General features: G+C 40.2%; 1 protein-coding gene across 1 annotated transcript; it reads right to left on the reverse strand.

Annotated features, from left to right (window-relative positions):
* Window positions 1–1401: 1401 nt before the first annotated feature.
* Window positions 1402–8229, reverse strand: LOC139732409 (uncharacterized). Its single transcript, XM_071643274.1, has 8 exons — window positions 7992–8229; window positions 7171–7373; window positions 6419–6724; window positions 5560–5682; window positions 4761–4930; window positions 3892–4382; window positions 3006–3264; window positions 1402–2314 (listed from the first exon to the last, which is right to left on the reverse strand). The coding sequence occupies exons 1-8, from the start codon at window positions 8227–8229 to the stop codon at window positions 1864–1866; spliced, it is 2241 nt and encodes a 746-aa protein (XP_071499375.1). The 3' UTR covers window positions 1402–1863.
* Between the last annotated feature and the right edge of the window lie 8199 nt (window positions 8230–16428).

Consider the following 16428-nt stretch of genomic DNA (forward strand, 5'->3'; position numbering starts at 1 on the left):
AATATCACTCAAGTTATCGCGTAAACGAATGCGGACGGACGTACGGACATACGGACGGACGGACAACCCGAAAACATAATGCCTCCGGCACCACTTCGTGGCGGAGGCATAAAAAGATGAGATCACACTGCTTAATAAACTCAATCACAGCCAACAACTGGCCAGTTGATGTCAATCAAAGAGTCACACTAATGACATTGTTCAGAAAATGTGGATTTCATCTGACAGATTTACTGAATGTCACAATTTGAGTCTGCTTTCAGTTGATCAAAACCTTGCTGGTTCTGAGAGAAAACAAACATATAAGCATCAGTGCACAGTTATGATCAGTCATTTAACAGATGCATATATGCTCAGAGGAGACAGCAACACAGATTTCAATACAATTTTTCTAATAATATTGCACACTATTCTCTATCATGAACATCACTTAATCTTTATTAAATACTGATCTTGTCAATGCTCTCTGTAAAAGATACCTGAATGTAGGTTTGTCCTGCTTGTTTCAGAAATAAAAGCAGAGAATTTCACATGCAGACATCAGGGCAAAATGTACCAAAGACACTCTAGTCTAACCCTAAAAAGACTGGGCTATTTTGATGCCTCACAGGAGTGTGTGTGTGTGTGTGTGTGTGTGTGTGTGTGTGTTTTTTTTGGTTTTTTTGGGGGGGGGGCCTCATTGCCCCCCCCCCCCCCCCCCGATTTTGGCCGTTGACCGCGTGATCGCAAGGAAAATTGGTACGCGCATCACCCATGAGGTAATCTGCAAAACTGAATAGGTAACTATTTTGCAATTATTCAAATTCATTTTAATAAATTAATTATGCTAATTTATGCATGAAATTTAAAAAATTGGGTGTAAATCTGTAATTAAAGGTCCAAAACTGCTCATTTTTGGTCTAGTTACTTTTTGTAGGATTCTTATTGAATGTACATCAAAAATATGGCGATATCAAAATTTTTTTCTTATGTATTTCATTGTTTTTAACATTTCTTACGTATTTCATTGTTTTCGACTTTTGTTTTTTATTGTTTTTTATGGAAATCATCGGCGACACTATTTTGATCATAAACAACATGAAATTAATTAATTTTAATCAGTAAAAGTAAAAATAATGATACATTTATGAATTTTGGTCAGAAACAGAATTTGCATTAGATTTGTACATGAAATCATGTTTTTGAGCAATTTCGGGTCTGATATGCACTTACAAAATATTGCGTAACTTCAGAACCACATACCCGGGCATCGCGAATTTGGTCTCAAAAGTTGCGCAAGACTTAAAAGAAAAAAGTCAGGGAACGTCGTGGCGCAAGATTTTTACGTTACTGATTTATCGTGAAAAATGTCGAGGGGGGCCCCAAAAGCCTCCCCCCCCCCCCCCAGTCTTTTTAGGGTTAATACTGTGCTTGTACTTATCTATGAACATCAATCAATTACATCATGACGTACAAATATATGCCACCCAAAAATTCTTTGGCTTCAAATCGGGACTAACTGGTCATATTGGCCTGAATTCACAAAGGTGGTTTAAATTCTGACCATAGATTATGCAAATTTTGCCTATGCAAATGGGCATGACAGATCAGTTTATAATACACAAACAGACATCCAATTATGAATGTGCCCTGATGTGCGCATGTGAAAGGTATGTCTATCTTGCACTTGCTTTAAACCACTTTTGTGATTTCGGGCCAATGGGTCAAAGCAGATATATATACACATACAGAAAACAAGGAGAGTGCTGCAGAGTTGTTTAGATATAGCATTCAATGTTGCAAGTTTGTGTTACAAGATTTGGAGGATAATTCAGCCAGCCGTTTCTTCACACACAAATCCATTGACAAATAACTTCTTGGTCATCAACAAGATACTGTTTTTATTGCTTCAGATAGCCTAGCCATGGCCACATCTGTGTTCTCCCTGGCACCTAGGAGTGAAATCCTCTCAGCCTCCACTCTTTCCCTCCTCAACTCACGCTGCCTTCCCCCAGAGCTTTCCCCGACAAACTCTCTCCGCAGTCCCTTGAGCTTCTCCACATCAGGGTTGTCTAAGGTTGCATCACTTTTGATCCTTGCACCGACACTTGTAACATTTTTACCCTTATCTGCAAGTGGGTTTGTCCTTGTCTGTGGAGACCCTTGTGCTTCTTGCAGGAACTTGTGTGTGTGCTGCAGTTCTTGTGCCACATGGGAAATGCTGTCTGTGATGGCACGTTCCATATAATCCAAGGGGGTGTGAGATGAAAAGTGCACATCCTCGGGAAAATGGGACACCAGTGAGTGATAAAAGAGCAGTAGTTCTCTTTTGTTTCTGAAAAACAAAAAGGATGGAAATGCACACAATTTTTGATTAAAGTCAACTTTCAATGAAATAAGCTCAAACTTACAAAAATTCTTTCACTCTTTAAGAAATCACATTACACATTGAGCTTTTGTTGTTAAAGAAAAAACAGAGATTGAGACAACCGTTATGTGAAGAAAACAAGGGCTATAATATGCAAAAATGCATGCATTACAAAGTTGCCTTGTACTAAAAGGAAACGGGGAATCTAAAATCTTGTTCAACCATCAGTTCTTTTTTTGTATGCCTTTTCTCCTGTTTTGTTTTGTTTAGAGGCTTTCTGTGGTGAATTGGTGTGGTAATTCTACATACAGCTTTGTTTATAAAAAACCAAACATGTATATCACAGATGAAATAGGACTATGTTGAAATACACAGAAAAGCAAGGATGTTTTGTACCCGACTGTCACGTGATTACGTAGTACATTTAATAGCTGCCTTCAAAGCTCCTTACATTACTGAAATGTGTTAGGTACAAAATGAGCTATTGCTCTACGACGCAAGACTTGTTCCAATTATGAGCAAGTTGGAAGGCTGATATGGACAACTCTTGAGAAGGGATTACATCATAAGAATATGAATGTGAAGATACCAGTAAGCCAATCTATTAATCTCACAGGAAGAAGAGTGCTGGTATAAACTCTTTTGCAGTGTGACTCACTTTGTGCACACCATCATTTGGGCACTTTTGCTCTTCAGCTCACGGAAGAAGACCCGCACTCGCTTCAGGGTCCCAGCTGTACAGCATAAACTGCGCTGAAACAGCGTGTGCTCTCCTGTGCGCATTTCACGAAACTTCATCTCCTGGCAAAGCATGCTGGGAAGGCATGTGAGCTGGGTGTAGGTGGAGGAGACCCTTAGATGAGTTTGATTCTGGAATGTGTCCAGAGCTAGTTCATCTACCCTTGATAAAACTTCACCTTTATACAAAAAAAGGAGAAAAAAAAAGGAAAGGTATCAATCGCGATGATAATTATCATAATAGTAACGATAAAATTATTTAGCATGAATCATGATAATGATGGCATCATTACTGATAATGATAATCTTGTAGATAACAATAAAAAAAAAGGATGGAGTAATTCTGTATTTCCAGAAGTGATAACATGAAGCACTTAGAATTATAGGGAAGTATGTTCTCTAGCTCGTAGATTCACAAGGAAGACATCACTAGGCAATGTAAAGCTGTGTTTATATAAATACAAATATTGGCTGTATTTTGATCTGGATAAGCAGACCATACCAGTGCAGCACTGTTCCTGTTTTCTCATTCAGTTTTTCAGTGAGTGTACCATCATGATACAAATGCGACACACATTACAAATGGAAACAGCAACATCATGTTATGATTCACCTTGGAATGCCCACACAAATAAGGATGTGATACGTCCTAAGTTGAAGGTCACATTCCTATGTATGTGTGCGTGGGGGGGGGGGGGGGGGGGGGGAGGGGGAGGAGAGGTTACCTTCTGGAACAAACATAAGCTAAAGACACTAAAACACAGAAACACATGAATTGGTGTTGCCTTTATTTGAAAATGGGTCACCTGAATTTTCTGTTTCAAAGGGTAAGCTGACGGCAAGGTTATCTCCAATCACATCCCCTGCATTCACAGAGACCTGCCCACAGATGACTGACTGGTATTCTGGATGCTGTGAATCGCAACGTCCATCTTCCCTTCCAGCACCTGAGGAGAAATGACTCCTCCACTCCACGGCAAGCTGGTAATGGACCTGCGGACCATTCTCAAACTCGGGAATGGTAGTCATGGTAACAACATCAACACTCTGAGCAGGCTCCAGGGTGATTGGTGATGTCCTAAGATCATGTGCAGCTGACTTCATAGTGTGAGATGCTAGTTTGAGTCTCTTGGGAGAGGGCTCACATCGAGTTGTAGCCACTGTCTCTCTGCCCTCGTGTTTGGGTGGGATTGAAATGTGTGAGGAGGGAAACTGTACCGGGGAATCTGACTGGTGAGGCTTCGAAGTGGAGCCTGTTGCCCGGGGCAACACCAGCAGATGCAGGTCTGTTATTGGCCTGTGCATACAAAAAAAAGATTGAATAGATGCTGATTAGAGAACTCCTGAATCACACCCATACAATGTCACAGTGATTACATTTTTTTTTCTTTTCTTTTTTTTTTCAAAATACACAATCAGTTCCTTCAAATCTTCTCATCCCCACACAGTCAATGTGCTTTCTATCTACCCAAATTACTGTCACACACAAACACTAACAAATGGTTCATAATACCTGGTACACAAATGTATATGATTAACACACAAGGTTGGCAGACATGCACAACAGAATCAAATGACGAAATGCAAAATGCAAACAAGAAGCCGCCTTCATTCTCTCTCACATAACATCACTGCAGCAAAAAGAATGCCCAAGACTTGAACAAGCTGCACTCACCACTGACTGTCATTTGTCACTCTCAGGCCAATTATCCATTTCTCTTCGATGACACGCTGCCAGCCAGAAGTGACCTTTAACCCCTTAGTGACATCATCACTCAGCTGAGATGACCCAGCAGCCAATGGTTGTTGGAAGCTTGACTCCCCACATAGCTGTATCATGGTAGGCTGGTGGAAGTGACAGGAGCAATGGAATTAAAGAGTAGACCAAGTATCACTAAAGCCTAACAATCATTTTTCCAATATATGACCAGCAAAAGACAAAAGATTCTGACAGACAACAATCAAAAACAGTTTTGAGAACAGACTACCTTCTTTGTATCACAGAGAACTTGTCATATGCCATTTTTCACATTTCAACTTCATACGCAGACTAAAATCATGTTCCACGCAAATTTAATCAGTTGGATATTGGAGATTGGACCCCCTAGGAATCTGGAGGCTCTGAGCGCACAAACATGCACACAATACTGTGTGTGCAAAGTGCACTTTCACTTCATGAGCACAAAGTGCTATATCTCTTATTTAAGGCTGGCATCCAAGGCCCTGGAAACTCCAAGATTATAGATGCACTCTGGTTTTATTTTGGCCTTCATTTTGAGCATACATGACAAGTTGGGCAGATGACAGCTTAATCTTACATGGGCAAAAATAACCTTAAGCAGGAGACACATGGCCACGGTTGGAGAAATTCAAACTCAAGCACGAGAGCGGGAGATTTTGAGAAAATGGACTCAAAGCCAGAGAGTCTGAGTCTCTGGGAAGGTATTGTGAGTAAAGAGATCAGCTCCTTTTACCTGTCGACACAGCTGAGTTGACTGGCCAGCAGCCATCTGGGAGAGATTCCATGCAGACTGGTGAATCATCCCTTCTTTCAGTCTCTGTGCCATTTCTTGTTCCTTCAGTGATGTTTGTCCATGCTAGCAGAGAAGTGACAAATTTTTTTTTGCAAAGAATATTTGCATTATTTGATCTAGATACAGACAAAATCAAAGAACACAAAAAATTAGGAGGCTATACATTTTGCCTATCACAACATTGTTGGCCTTGGTTACTGTAAATGTGATATATTTTGCAGTGTTTCCATTTTTGCCTCTTGGTATTTATCAGGTCACCCAACATTTGTAAAATTCACAACTCACAAAAATATTGCTTTCCCTGACACTTTTGAGTTGTATATTGTATCCCAATTCACAAAGTATCATACTTGTGAAATATGTTGGGTATACAGTTTTAAACATGAATTCTTTAGTACATGTATTGGATATTGAGGTGGGTATCTTATGTAATGAATCCTCTTTACAGAAACTAGCTGCTTTATACTAAGATACTAAAAAAGGGGGGGGCACTCTCAGAGCCCCCTCCCCCATTCTGCAGCCCATGCAATAAACACGGAATCCACCGAAAAATATTTCATATCAGTGTCATAAGCAAATGAACATAACTTACATCAATAATTTGACAGCTTCTAAGAGGTAAAACTTTGTGATAATTACGAAACCACATTAAAATTCCAAAAGTGCACTATAATTGTTCATGAACCAACATTCACATTGTAGAATGTTAGATCATACTGATTTTGGTTGACGATGATTTGAATCCTTCTTGGCACCTAGACTTGCTCTGATCTAACAACATCCTTCCGATGCAAGATACCTTGACTCTCATCTCCAGTGCCTGCACTGCAGTGAGAAGGTTCTTGGGGCATTTCGCTGACCGGGTGCCCCCTGGTGTACTTCCTTCCAAAGGTTCACCAGAAACGACCTTTGACCTGCCCTCCATCTCTGGCAGCAGCCGGTCGCTGGTGATGAGCTGCAGGTCCATGTCAGTCAGGATGAAATCCGGGAATGGTGCCGTGGTGCTGCTTACCCTTGTTTCCAGCAACAGAAGTAATTGTTCTCTGCCATTGTTCAAGAAGCTATCTACATGAAGTGATGATACACAGTCCCACTTTCGAACAACCTGGAGGGAAAAAAAATAAATCTTGGCATAAAGTGGTTTATGATAAGCAGAAAATTTCACACTTCAAAACCGTTCATAAAATATCAAAAGCTTTCCTCACCTGGGAAGAAAAAGCTACACAAAGGAAAAATGTAGAACCTACCCACTTCTTATTGATTTCCCTGGCTACAGTATAATCAGTATCAACACACCCTATGAGATGACACAAATACTTGACAAGACAACAGAAATCATTGAAACAGCAGATGTACAAAAAGAATTTTCTGATACTGTTAATCTTTAATGGTACTCCGGTATCTTGCAAATCTCTCCATTTTGAGTAACACTAATGTGTTCTAAGCTGCAATCCCTCAGAGATCTATACAAGAGAAGTAAAATATCAAGCAATACTTTTGTTTCCATTGATATTGCTTAGAATGGACAGTGACTCCCACACATCCACTCACCTTAGATGTTGAGCCTTTTACGACACAGACCTGCCCTCCATCAGACATCACCGCTGTCATCTTCTCACCTCCCATTTCCATGGGAACAACACGGACTGCATCATCAAATGGTATCCAAGCCAGTTGACAGAACTGTCCATTCTTGAATTCCAAGAGCTGCCTCATGGAAGTGGCAATGTAAGTCCAGTTTGGGGTGGACACAGCTGGTCGGTGTGATTGTGTCCACTTTCCTCTTTTTCGATGATCACAAGAAGTTGGAGCCATCCCTGAAATACTACTGTGCATGCATTGAGTGATGGAAGCATATGCATGCGGCACAAAACTCGTCTCTTCACATGCATTCCCTCGAGAATGCTTGGGAGTTGCCTTTGCATGTTTGGATTCATCCATACAAATGTTACAGTAGACCCATTGAGTGTCGTAACAACAGTTTTCATCAGTTCCCCTTTCTGAGCTGTCACTGCCTCCAGAATTTGATTCTGCTGCTACAAAAATATGTAGAAAACCTTCTGAATCTACAGAGCAGAATTTGATGCTATTGTCTTTGCAAATGCTGATTCTTTCATCCTGTAAAGTTTTCACATCATAGAAATTCTTGGCAGTATTCTTCATGGCATACTTCACCCTTCCATTTTCAATCCAGCAGACCACAGGGCCATCTGAAAGCCATACCGTCTTAGAAAGGAAAGGAATGTTGGATCTGAATTTGCCAAACACAAAGCATCGCTGCACATCTGGGACATAAAACAGAACTGAATTCACAAAATGCTGGCGTGATATCTGACTCTGCATTAGAATGCAGGGCAGGGCCCGCCCTGTACGTTGTTCTGCAATGTTTGCAACAGACACAATTTTCGGAACACCTAATGCTGGAATGATGGTCTCGTTTTCTGCAACTTTTGTGAATCGTCTCGACTCCAGAGAAAATGAATGTGAGACAGTCCTGAGCTTTGCTGAGTCACTGACTAGTGCTGTGCTCCTGTTTCCATCATCACCGCTCTGGGTTCCAGAAGCTAACTCAAACTTGAGCACATGCCCCTGGTAGGCAAGCCATGCCATGTTTCGCAGCTGTACCATATGTACACCTCTTGAAGTCAGTCTTCAGATATGATCTGTTCAGGAAAAAAAGATAAACAAATCCAAAAATACTATAAACAAATATAACTGGAAAATATGAAGATATATTAAATTATGTGATGTCAGCTGAGTTCGGCATTATTTCATGACCATAACGAATATTATCATTATTTTGCCAGAAAGGACAAAATCATAACTCTCGTTTCCAATAGCTACCATAACACATAGTGTAAAGTTTCTCAGGACTACAACAGAAAATATCATCACCGAGATAGTGAAACAGACAAAAGAGAGAGAGAGAGAGAAGTATTGCTTCCGATACTCTGTAGTGTTGGGATACCAGAGAGTGGTAAGGCTGACACAGCTTGGATATATTTGAGAATCCCCCATAACAGATTGTGAACAGCTTTATCACTGATCTCTATGTAAATACACACACAACCAAAGAATCTTGACTGGAGTCAACTATAACCAATGAGCGTATACTGTAAAAGTGGAAATTTTCGCGGTGTTGAAATTTTCGCGCATTTCGCGCAACCAGAAACTAGCGCGAAAATAAAAGCACGCGAATATTTTTACTTGCCATATGTTCCTGTGCGTGATGTCTTGATTCCGCGGAATTAAAAACACGCGAAACTCTCCTTACCCGGCCAAGCGCGAAAAATTAGTCGCGCGAAAATATCCACTTTTACAGTATATGCTTCCATATACACATTTGCCGATGGGTCGTGTTATTCGTGATTTTTTAATGTTCCCTGGTGGACAGTGCATGAACAACGTGATGAAGATCAATTCAACTGGATCACACATATTTCCTCACACTACCAGGTACAGGTTTTAACACATCATAATATTGCTGCACCACTGAATTGAACTTTGAAAAGATTGAATTACACTGTACTCTATTTTGAATATGAACTTGTCCCACACTCGGTCCAACATGGAGAATCCACCCCCCCCCCCCCCCCCCCGAACCACACACTAGCAATGCAAAGCCCACTGACTGCAAGAAACTTTACAAACTTGGAAAACTACACAGAAATCTTTAAAATGATCATCACATGCAGTTACTGTAAAATTTACACACACATTTTTCCCGACCAGACGACAGGGCTGTGTATACAGTAGGCCTTTGGCTATAGTTAATTTTTTCCCTGATAAAGATAATACCAAAAGCTGTCCTAGGTTCTAAATGACACAGGCTAAAACCTGCCTGCTCCATAAATGTAATAAAATTTAACTAACTTAATTTACTGTAACCTTCGCTTTGATGTAACGGTTAGATCTTCATCTTGTATAAATTAAGTTGTATCTTATAATCTACATGTATACAAGAGTAACTGTGTTAGTGTTTCACTGACAGTTAATAGTGTCACTGTTGAGACATTCCAAAGACCTTGGACCTTGCCCTTGGGAGATGAGCTCGAATTGCTCTACAACAAACAAATTTGACCTTAACTTTAATGCTGTGCTTCGCACAGCGTCTGGTCGGGCTAGATCTCTAGGTCTAGTCTAGTTGGAATAGGATTGTGTACGTACCGGGTAAAATCCATAAATTACAATACGATATGATTAGGGCAACGAGCTATCTATGGCACTGGTGCAGTGGTGGTACATACCAGCCGACGATCCATTGTCGTGCCTTGGTAATGGTTGAAACGACGATCCTTTCCACATTTTACAGAGATCACAGTTTCCATCTCAAACCACGCGCCAAACAAGCAACATAGGCAACACCGCACTGAAATGAGATACGCGGTACACGTTATGATGTAACGTGTGTGGTTCTTCGTGAACGTCAGGCCCTTGTGGCGGTGATACGTTGGGGACCAGCGTGTAGAGTTCAGTGGTTGGGGACTGAGCAAATGCGTGACGTCATCACATGGGTTTTCCCCTTCGTTTTGATGTCGTGCTTTTTACTTACTTCGCTCGTTGAGAGAAGCGAGGCGCTCCCACTTATCTCAAAGTACTGTAACTACACCGCATGATACGAACGTGGATTACCAGTACATGTATGTTTATCTTTTCTGGACGTACAAGAACACAGGCCTGGTGAATTATTCATATTTCAGAAACACTGCAACCACTTTTACTTTATCATTTGAATTTGTCTGATAATTGCTCAGTTGAATTGTAATGATTGTAGGGCCAGGGGATCATTTTCAACAAGCCTCTTGTGTGCTTTCTATGATCCCTCCATTCAAAATGTTTAAATTGTACAAAGGCAATTGCATTTTGTTTGTTTGTGGGTTGTTGTTTTTTTGACGTTGTGTTTTGAAATTGAAATAAATGAATGAATGAATGAACCGTACTAAGACGTAAAGAAGACATTAGCAAATACTCAACACAATAACACATCCAGTGCTTTTAATCAACCCGAGCACAGGCCCGTAACTATAGATTTTTTTTTTTATGGGGGGGGGGGGGGTGGTCAAAGTTGGAAATACAAAATGTAGAGGACATTTCTGAGGGAGTGAAGCGACCAATTGGGGTGGGGGCAGGTAGGAGCATGGCCGTATCAGTTTCTTTTTTGGGGGGGGAGAGTTGGGGGCAAGAATACATGTATATTCAATCTTGGGTAAGAATTCGTAAGTGAGAGTTTGGGAAGTGGATATCCCTCTCCCATATTATAAGAGAGCTTTTAAATTTTTTATAATTGAAACGCAACTATCTAAACAACACCTCAAAATGAGTGGCATATTTGGAAAATTCTTAAGACCCCCCCCCCCCCGCTCCTACTAAATTTTGTAATTATTTTTGCATGATTCTTTTCATTTACCGATCAAATTACTTTAAAATCTTATAAATTATAGCGAATTTGTGATATAGTGAAGTTTCATTATTATTTCAAAATAGTTCTCGAACAATTGATATGAATATTCAAAGCTTTTAATGATAAAGTTACACATAAACATCGCAATTTTACGTTGATTGTGTACTCAAGAAGATGACAATTATCTGCTAAATGTAAACCGTAAGCCTAATAACTTCCTGCCTGAATAAGTACAAAATGATGATCAGTGAGATATATTTGGATTTGAAACTGCTCTCAAATCCAAATATATGAACGAAGATTTGTGACTGTATTATATGAAGATTGACCCAGGTCCTATTATAATTCACCGTAATCCTTGTGATAATCTTTCAATTCATCAACTTGTTCACAAACTCCAGTTTCTATCTCAACGATAAAACAGTCTACATGACTTTTTGTGGGGTGTTTTTTCTTTCTACAGATAGGAATATGCTCACTTTTTCCATCAGTGTAAATCAGTGTAAAAACACCTAGTAAATTCTGGGATGAAGCTTCTGACATTACTGTACATTTTTTTTTTATTTTTTTTTTTGCCCATAGGCCCTACATAGGCCCCACTTCTTCAAATACATACAGACGTACTCGATCTTCTCATATCCGTACATCCTAAGCACGCTCTTCACCGGGGCTCTTCTAAAGCATGTCAAGGCTCGTTCAATGGCAAGGTCTGACTTAACACTGGCAAGTCTTATCATTTTATTATTTAATTTACCTAATTGAGGTTGTTTTGCAACCTAAAACACTGCAGGACGTGAAAAAAAAAACAGTTGAATTGTTATTTGTCTGCTATGATATTAGTATACTGTGCATAAGTTATGTACGTCCTATCTTTTGTTCGCTCTTTCTTTTTCCGTGGATAATAAACTGACCGAACTAAAAAAGATATACCTTGTAGTTGTTTTTTGATGCTGTTGTTGTTGTTTGTTGTCACCCTCTGCAGAACCTACAAATATTTGTGACGGATTTGAAAGCAAACGCCCACATCTCCGATTTCAATTTTATGCACAGTACATGGCCTACTTACCACGGTAACTAGAAATAGAAAAATCCGTCGTCCGGATGAGTTTTTCATCCTGTTGTTGTTGTTGTTGTTGTTGTTGTTGTTGTTGTTGTTGTTGTTGTTGTTGTTGTTGTTGTTGTTGTTGTTGTTGTTGTTGTTGTTGTTGTTGTTGTTGTTGTTGTTGTTGTTGTTGTTGTTGTTGTTGTTGTTGTTGTTGTTGTTGTTGTTGTTGTTTCTTCATAAAGCTGTTCGTAAAGTTACGAACGACTGGTGATCAGTTCTGATGAGTGATGTGCTATAGAACTGATCACCAGTCGTAACTTTACGAACAGCTTTATGAAACGGGACCCTGCTAGATCTTTTATGGCCTACGTGCGTGCGGCCACTTGGTAGAACATTCCACCTGCTACCGACTGAACCGTGCCGAACAAGCGAGTAACCTGTAGTAGCTGTACAAGAGAGCGAGCAGACCACTTAGCAGAGACAGCACTGTAATTAGGTAACGTTTTCGAGCTTTAATCCTTCGTTTCGGGTTTGTAGCATTTTTATATTTTTTCATATTCCCTTATAATTTTATACAACTATAAATAGCCTATCCCTCGTCTACAACGAGATCTGTATCGTGTTACTCCAAGGACAGACGTCCATGTAATTGTTATTTCGGTCCCATGTATTGTTTTTGATGTATCCGGCACCCGCAATTACCAGTAGTGCAGTGGCAGTGCAGTGACAGTCAGTGTAATTTTACTGTAGGCACCTAACTGGTGTAAGAAAGATAAATTCAATTTTACAAGTATTTTATATTTATTGTTTCACGTAATAATACTAGTGACGTGTTTCACCAGCTGACCAATATTCACGCTCTAAACTTAACGTTAGAGGAGCGAGGAGAGTAAAATTTACTTACTTCTAATCTCTTATTTATTATTATTCTTAGCCTTAGGCCCCATCATGCCACTGGCACTGCACTGCCACTGCACTGCACTGGTCTGTCTAACGTGTTAGAGGATTCTAGTGCTAGTTCTAGATACTAGTTTAGTTACCTTGCCATAGTTAATGTTTATGCATATTTGAATCACATTTCGTCACTGAGGTGAAGTATGAAATCCCACTCACATACAGAAAAAATGCTGAAGATTCCAGTGGAACTACAAGTTCACTGTTCAATGCCGGAAATTTGCAGCTATCGTCCTCAAACGCGAATGATGCGGAATAGTTGTGCGCTAAGGAAGGGGCCCGCAACTCACCACCCACGCTCCCATAGACAAAGCACGTAAAATACGTGTGCAGGTGACCGTGATGCTCCCATAGACAAGCACGTAAAAGATGCGTGCGGGTGACCGTGATGATACCTAACACGTATTCCTAATATAAATTTCAAATTTTTGCGAAAAACTGCTCGTTTTTCACCACAGCACACTTTGCTTGTTTGTGGTAACCCTGCCAAGTTTCAAGTATCATGAGGGATACTGAACACAGTCCCGGGCATAATTTTTTGTTCAGTGCGTTTGTAACAATTTTAAGCCGGGTGGCAGTATTCTGGCCCCTGGCGAGGTGGTGGCGAGAGTGGTGGCCGGTGCAGTGGGGCTTTCTTCCACAGACTGACAGTATAGTATTGTACTTGTGAATGTGGCCCCACCAAATGGCGTTTACACGAGATTGATACAGCAGCAGGGCTGATTTACGCAGCATAGCATGTTTCACTTCATCCTTCCTTCTTGACTTCTTTTTCTTTGTCAGACTTTGATCTTTAATGTCTTTCATTTTTATTTTCAGAAAGATTTCCGAATGTCCTAACCATAGATAAATTACAAAATACAACTCTAACTGCGATCAGCCCAAACGCAAAGTATAACTGTACAAGGAGCACCCCGAGGTTACCCTAACCCTAACCTAACCTTGCCTGCTAGGGCCAAGTAAAAAAAGATAGTAGTTTCTCGTCCGGGTTTGTTGAGCAAGGCGATGAGGGAGGTCCTTACTATTTGATATCTTACTATTTTTTCGAGGATTGTCAAAATGAAAGTAATGTGTTTCTCGTCCGGGAATTCTGAGAAAGGTAACGAGAGAGGGCTTTACTATTTTCTATATCCAATCTATGAAATGAAATATCACTCTGGTAGCTGTGTTATGAGAGACCAGGTCCCAAGTGTATGTCTTGCCTACACTCTGTGCATTTTCAAACAAATAGATTATGTACCATACTTGAAATGAAACTTCATGCATGCAGAAATATATTTGCTTTTTCTTTCCATTACAGATGTCAAGGGAAAATTACCATCTTAATACTGGTATTTAGTGTTGTAATGGCATTTCTGATGCCAGTGTACTTGCAATTCTGATGTATTGTGCTATTAAATTAAACAGGTGTAAAACATGTCTTTCAACAAAGAATGTACGACTGAAATGAATTCCATGATATTCAAAACACTGCTTTATTCATCATTGGTGTTTGTGACTTTTTGTGTCCACACAGCTGGTATGTATCTGCATTTCTTCACAGTACAATTGTAGCACATTCAAATGGAAACTGGCTTGTACAATTGCAGATGGATGTCAAAATGATACTGCTATGGCATTATAGCATTAAACATTTAAAGATGTTTCTTCATGTTCTAAAAAGACATTTGATAATCACTCATCATTTGAATGATCTTTGAACGATTGTTTGTATACCACACTACAGATGATACGACTCACGGCGGCCGTGATGTCCGTGAAGTTACATCGTAAAGAAAAGTATCCCGCAGAAATACGAGACAAACCAGAATCCGTGGAAAAGCTATTTATTTTGTAGATACACCCATTTTTTGATAATTCTACATATGCTGGAAAAGGGCATTCATTTTCTCTGCAAAATAGAACAATACATCGCCGTCTGATGCAACGTTACAGAGCAGAGTGTACGGGCTTCTACACATTCGAATGTGTTCATGCGTGCGTGCAGACAGCTGACAGACCAGAGGGAGGGGATGGTACCGGGGACCCTGGACAGCTACAGACACGCACACTTTGCCAATACGGTGCGGCGCGGCACGGCCACATCGTGACTGCACCGGCACCGTACCTTCCGACACTGCACACACATGCACATAGGTCTAGTCACAATGACATGAAAATGTATACAAACTCGATACAATCCTCACAAGCATTTGTACAGTACAATTCATCCGCTTGAAATATGAGAAACGGGGAAAAATACGAACAATGCGCGAAATATGCGTGGAATATCAGCGATTGATCGCAAAAATGTTGCCGCTATCGCATTCACGACGTACCGAGTGTGCTGTACATCACAGCTAGCCCAGGCCGGCCCGCCCGCGCCTATCCAACTACAGTTCGACTGTTTTGTTGGTCATTCCTTCTTGCCGAGCTCGCAGTGTGAAATGCATGCGTTATTACATACGCACTACAGAAGCTACAGCTGTACTACAGCTAAGTAGAGGACGCAATGCGTAATTAGAAATGAGACATCACGATTGGTAGGTGAATTGTCGATTTTTTTTTCGGCGGCCGAAAAATAGTAAATATCAAAAGAGTCGATGCGGCAACTGAAAATCGATGCGGGCGGGGAGCGGGCTGGGACGAGAATTAAGAATTTCTTGGTATTTTCAGCGCCATTTTGAAAATAGTAAATATTAAAAAAATCGATGCGGCGGCCAAAATCGATGCGCGCGAGGACGAGAAACTGGTTTCTTTTTTTACTTGGCCTAATGCACAGATGCAAGAAGTGGACTCCCCCAATCCTATATTTTACTGATGATGTGTGTTTATTTATATTTTTGTTCTTTTTTTTTTTTGGTTCTTTTTATTTTTACAGGAACAAGAAGAGACCCAGAGCATCATCCACGAAAGTTGTCTTCTGTTGGCAAAGTAAATCTTCATTAACCATGCTCACCCTTCAAACAATATTGTCACAGCTCCTTACTCGGATGGGAGGAGGTACAGGAGGTAAAGACATATCATATCCTTACTTGTTTGTTGTTACAATCTCTCTGCAGAAGGAGGAGGGGATTTTGCAAGTGTGATTTACATTGTACCGACATATCTTTATCATGCAGCAAGTCTTTGTGGATTGCATGATTGCAGACGTTTTGTTGATTTATTTTTTCTTGCAAAGTTATATCAAGCTGTATCATTTTTTCTTTCTTTTATATTGAACGATATTTCTACATTATCATGATCTATTAATTTCTGTACATTGTATATCATATATGTATTAGCACGTGCTTTGAATTTAGATAAAGCACATTAACTGATGACAAAAGAGGGTGATACTAACCAGAGATGACATTTTCTTTTGAACTAGTGGCTACTGAGTGAATTTTGGCATAATGATAGCAGTGTGTCCACTTTCCTCTTCAGCTGC

Source organism: Diadema antillarum, unplaced genomic scaffold, assembly GCF_040938485.1.
Source record: "Diadema antillarum isolate AM-2024a unplaced genomic scaffold, OU_Dant_1.0 seq00000420_RagTag, whole genome shotgun sequence".
Lineage (NCBI taxonomy): Eukaryota > Metazoa > Echinodermata > Echinoidea > Diadematoida > Diadematidae > Diadema > Diadema antillarum.

What these genes read in the sequence shown, in the direction of transcription:
- LOC139732409 (XM_071643274.1), bottom strand. Translation starts at nt 8,229, where the DNA reads ATGGCATGGCTTGCCTACCAGGGGCATGTGCTCAAGTTTGAGTTAGCT. An exon ending in TAAAAGGCTCAACATCTAAG is followed by an intron (nt 6,725 to 7,170) that starts GTGAGTGGATGT and finishes TTTTCCCTCCAG; the next exon opens with GTTGTTCGAAAGTGGGACTG. An exon ending in CAACTCAGCTGTGTCGACAG is followed by an intron (nt 4,931 to 5,559) that starts GTAAAAGGAGCT and finishes CACTTCCACCAG; the next exon opens with CCTACCATGATACAGCTATG.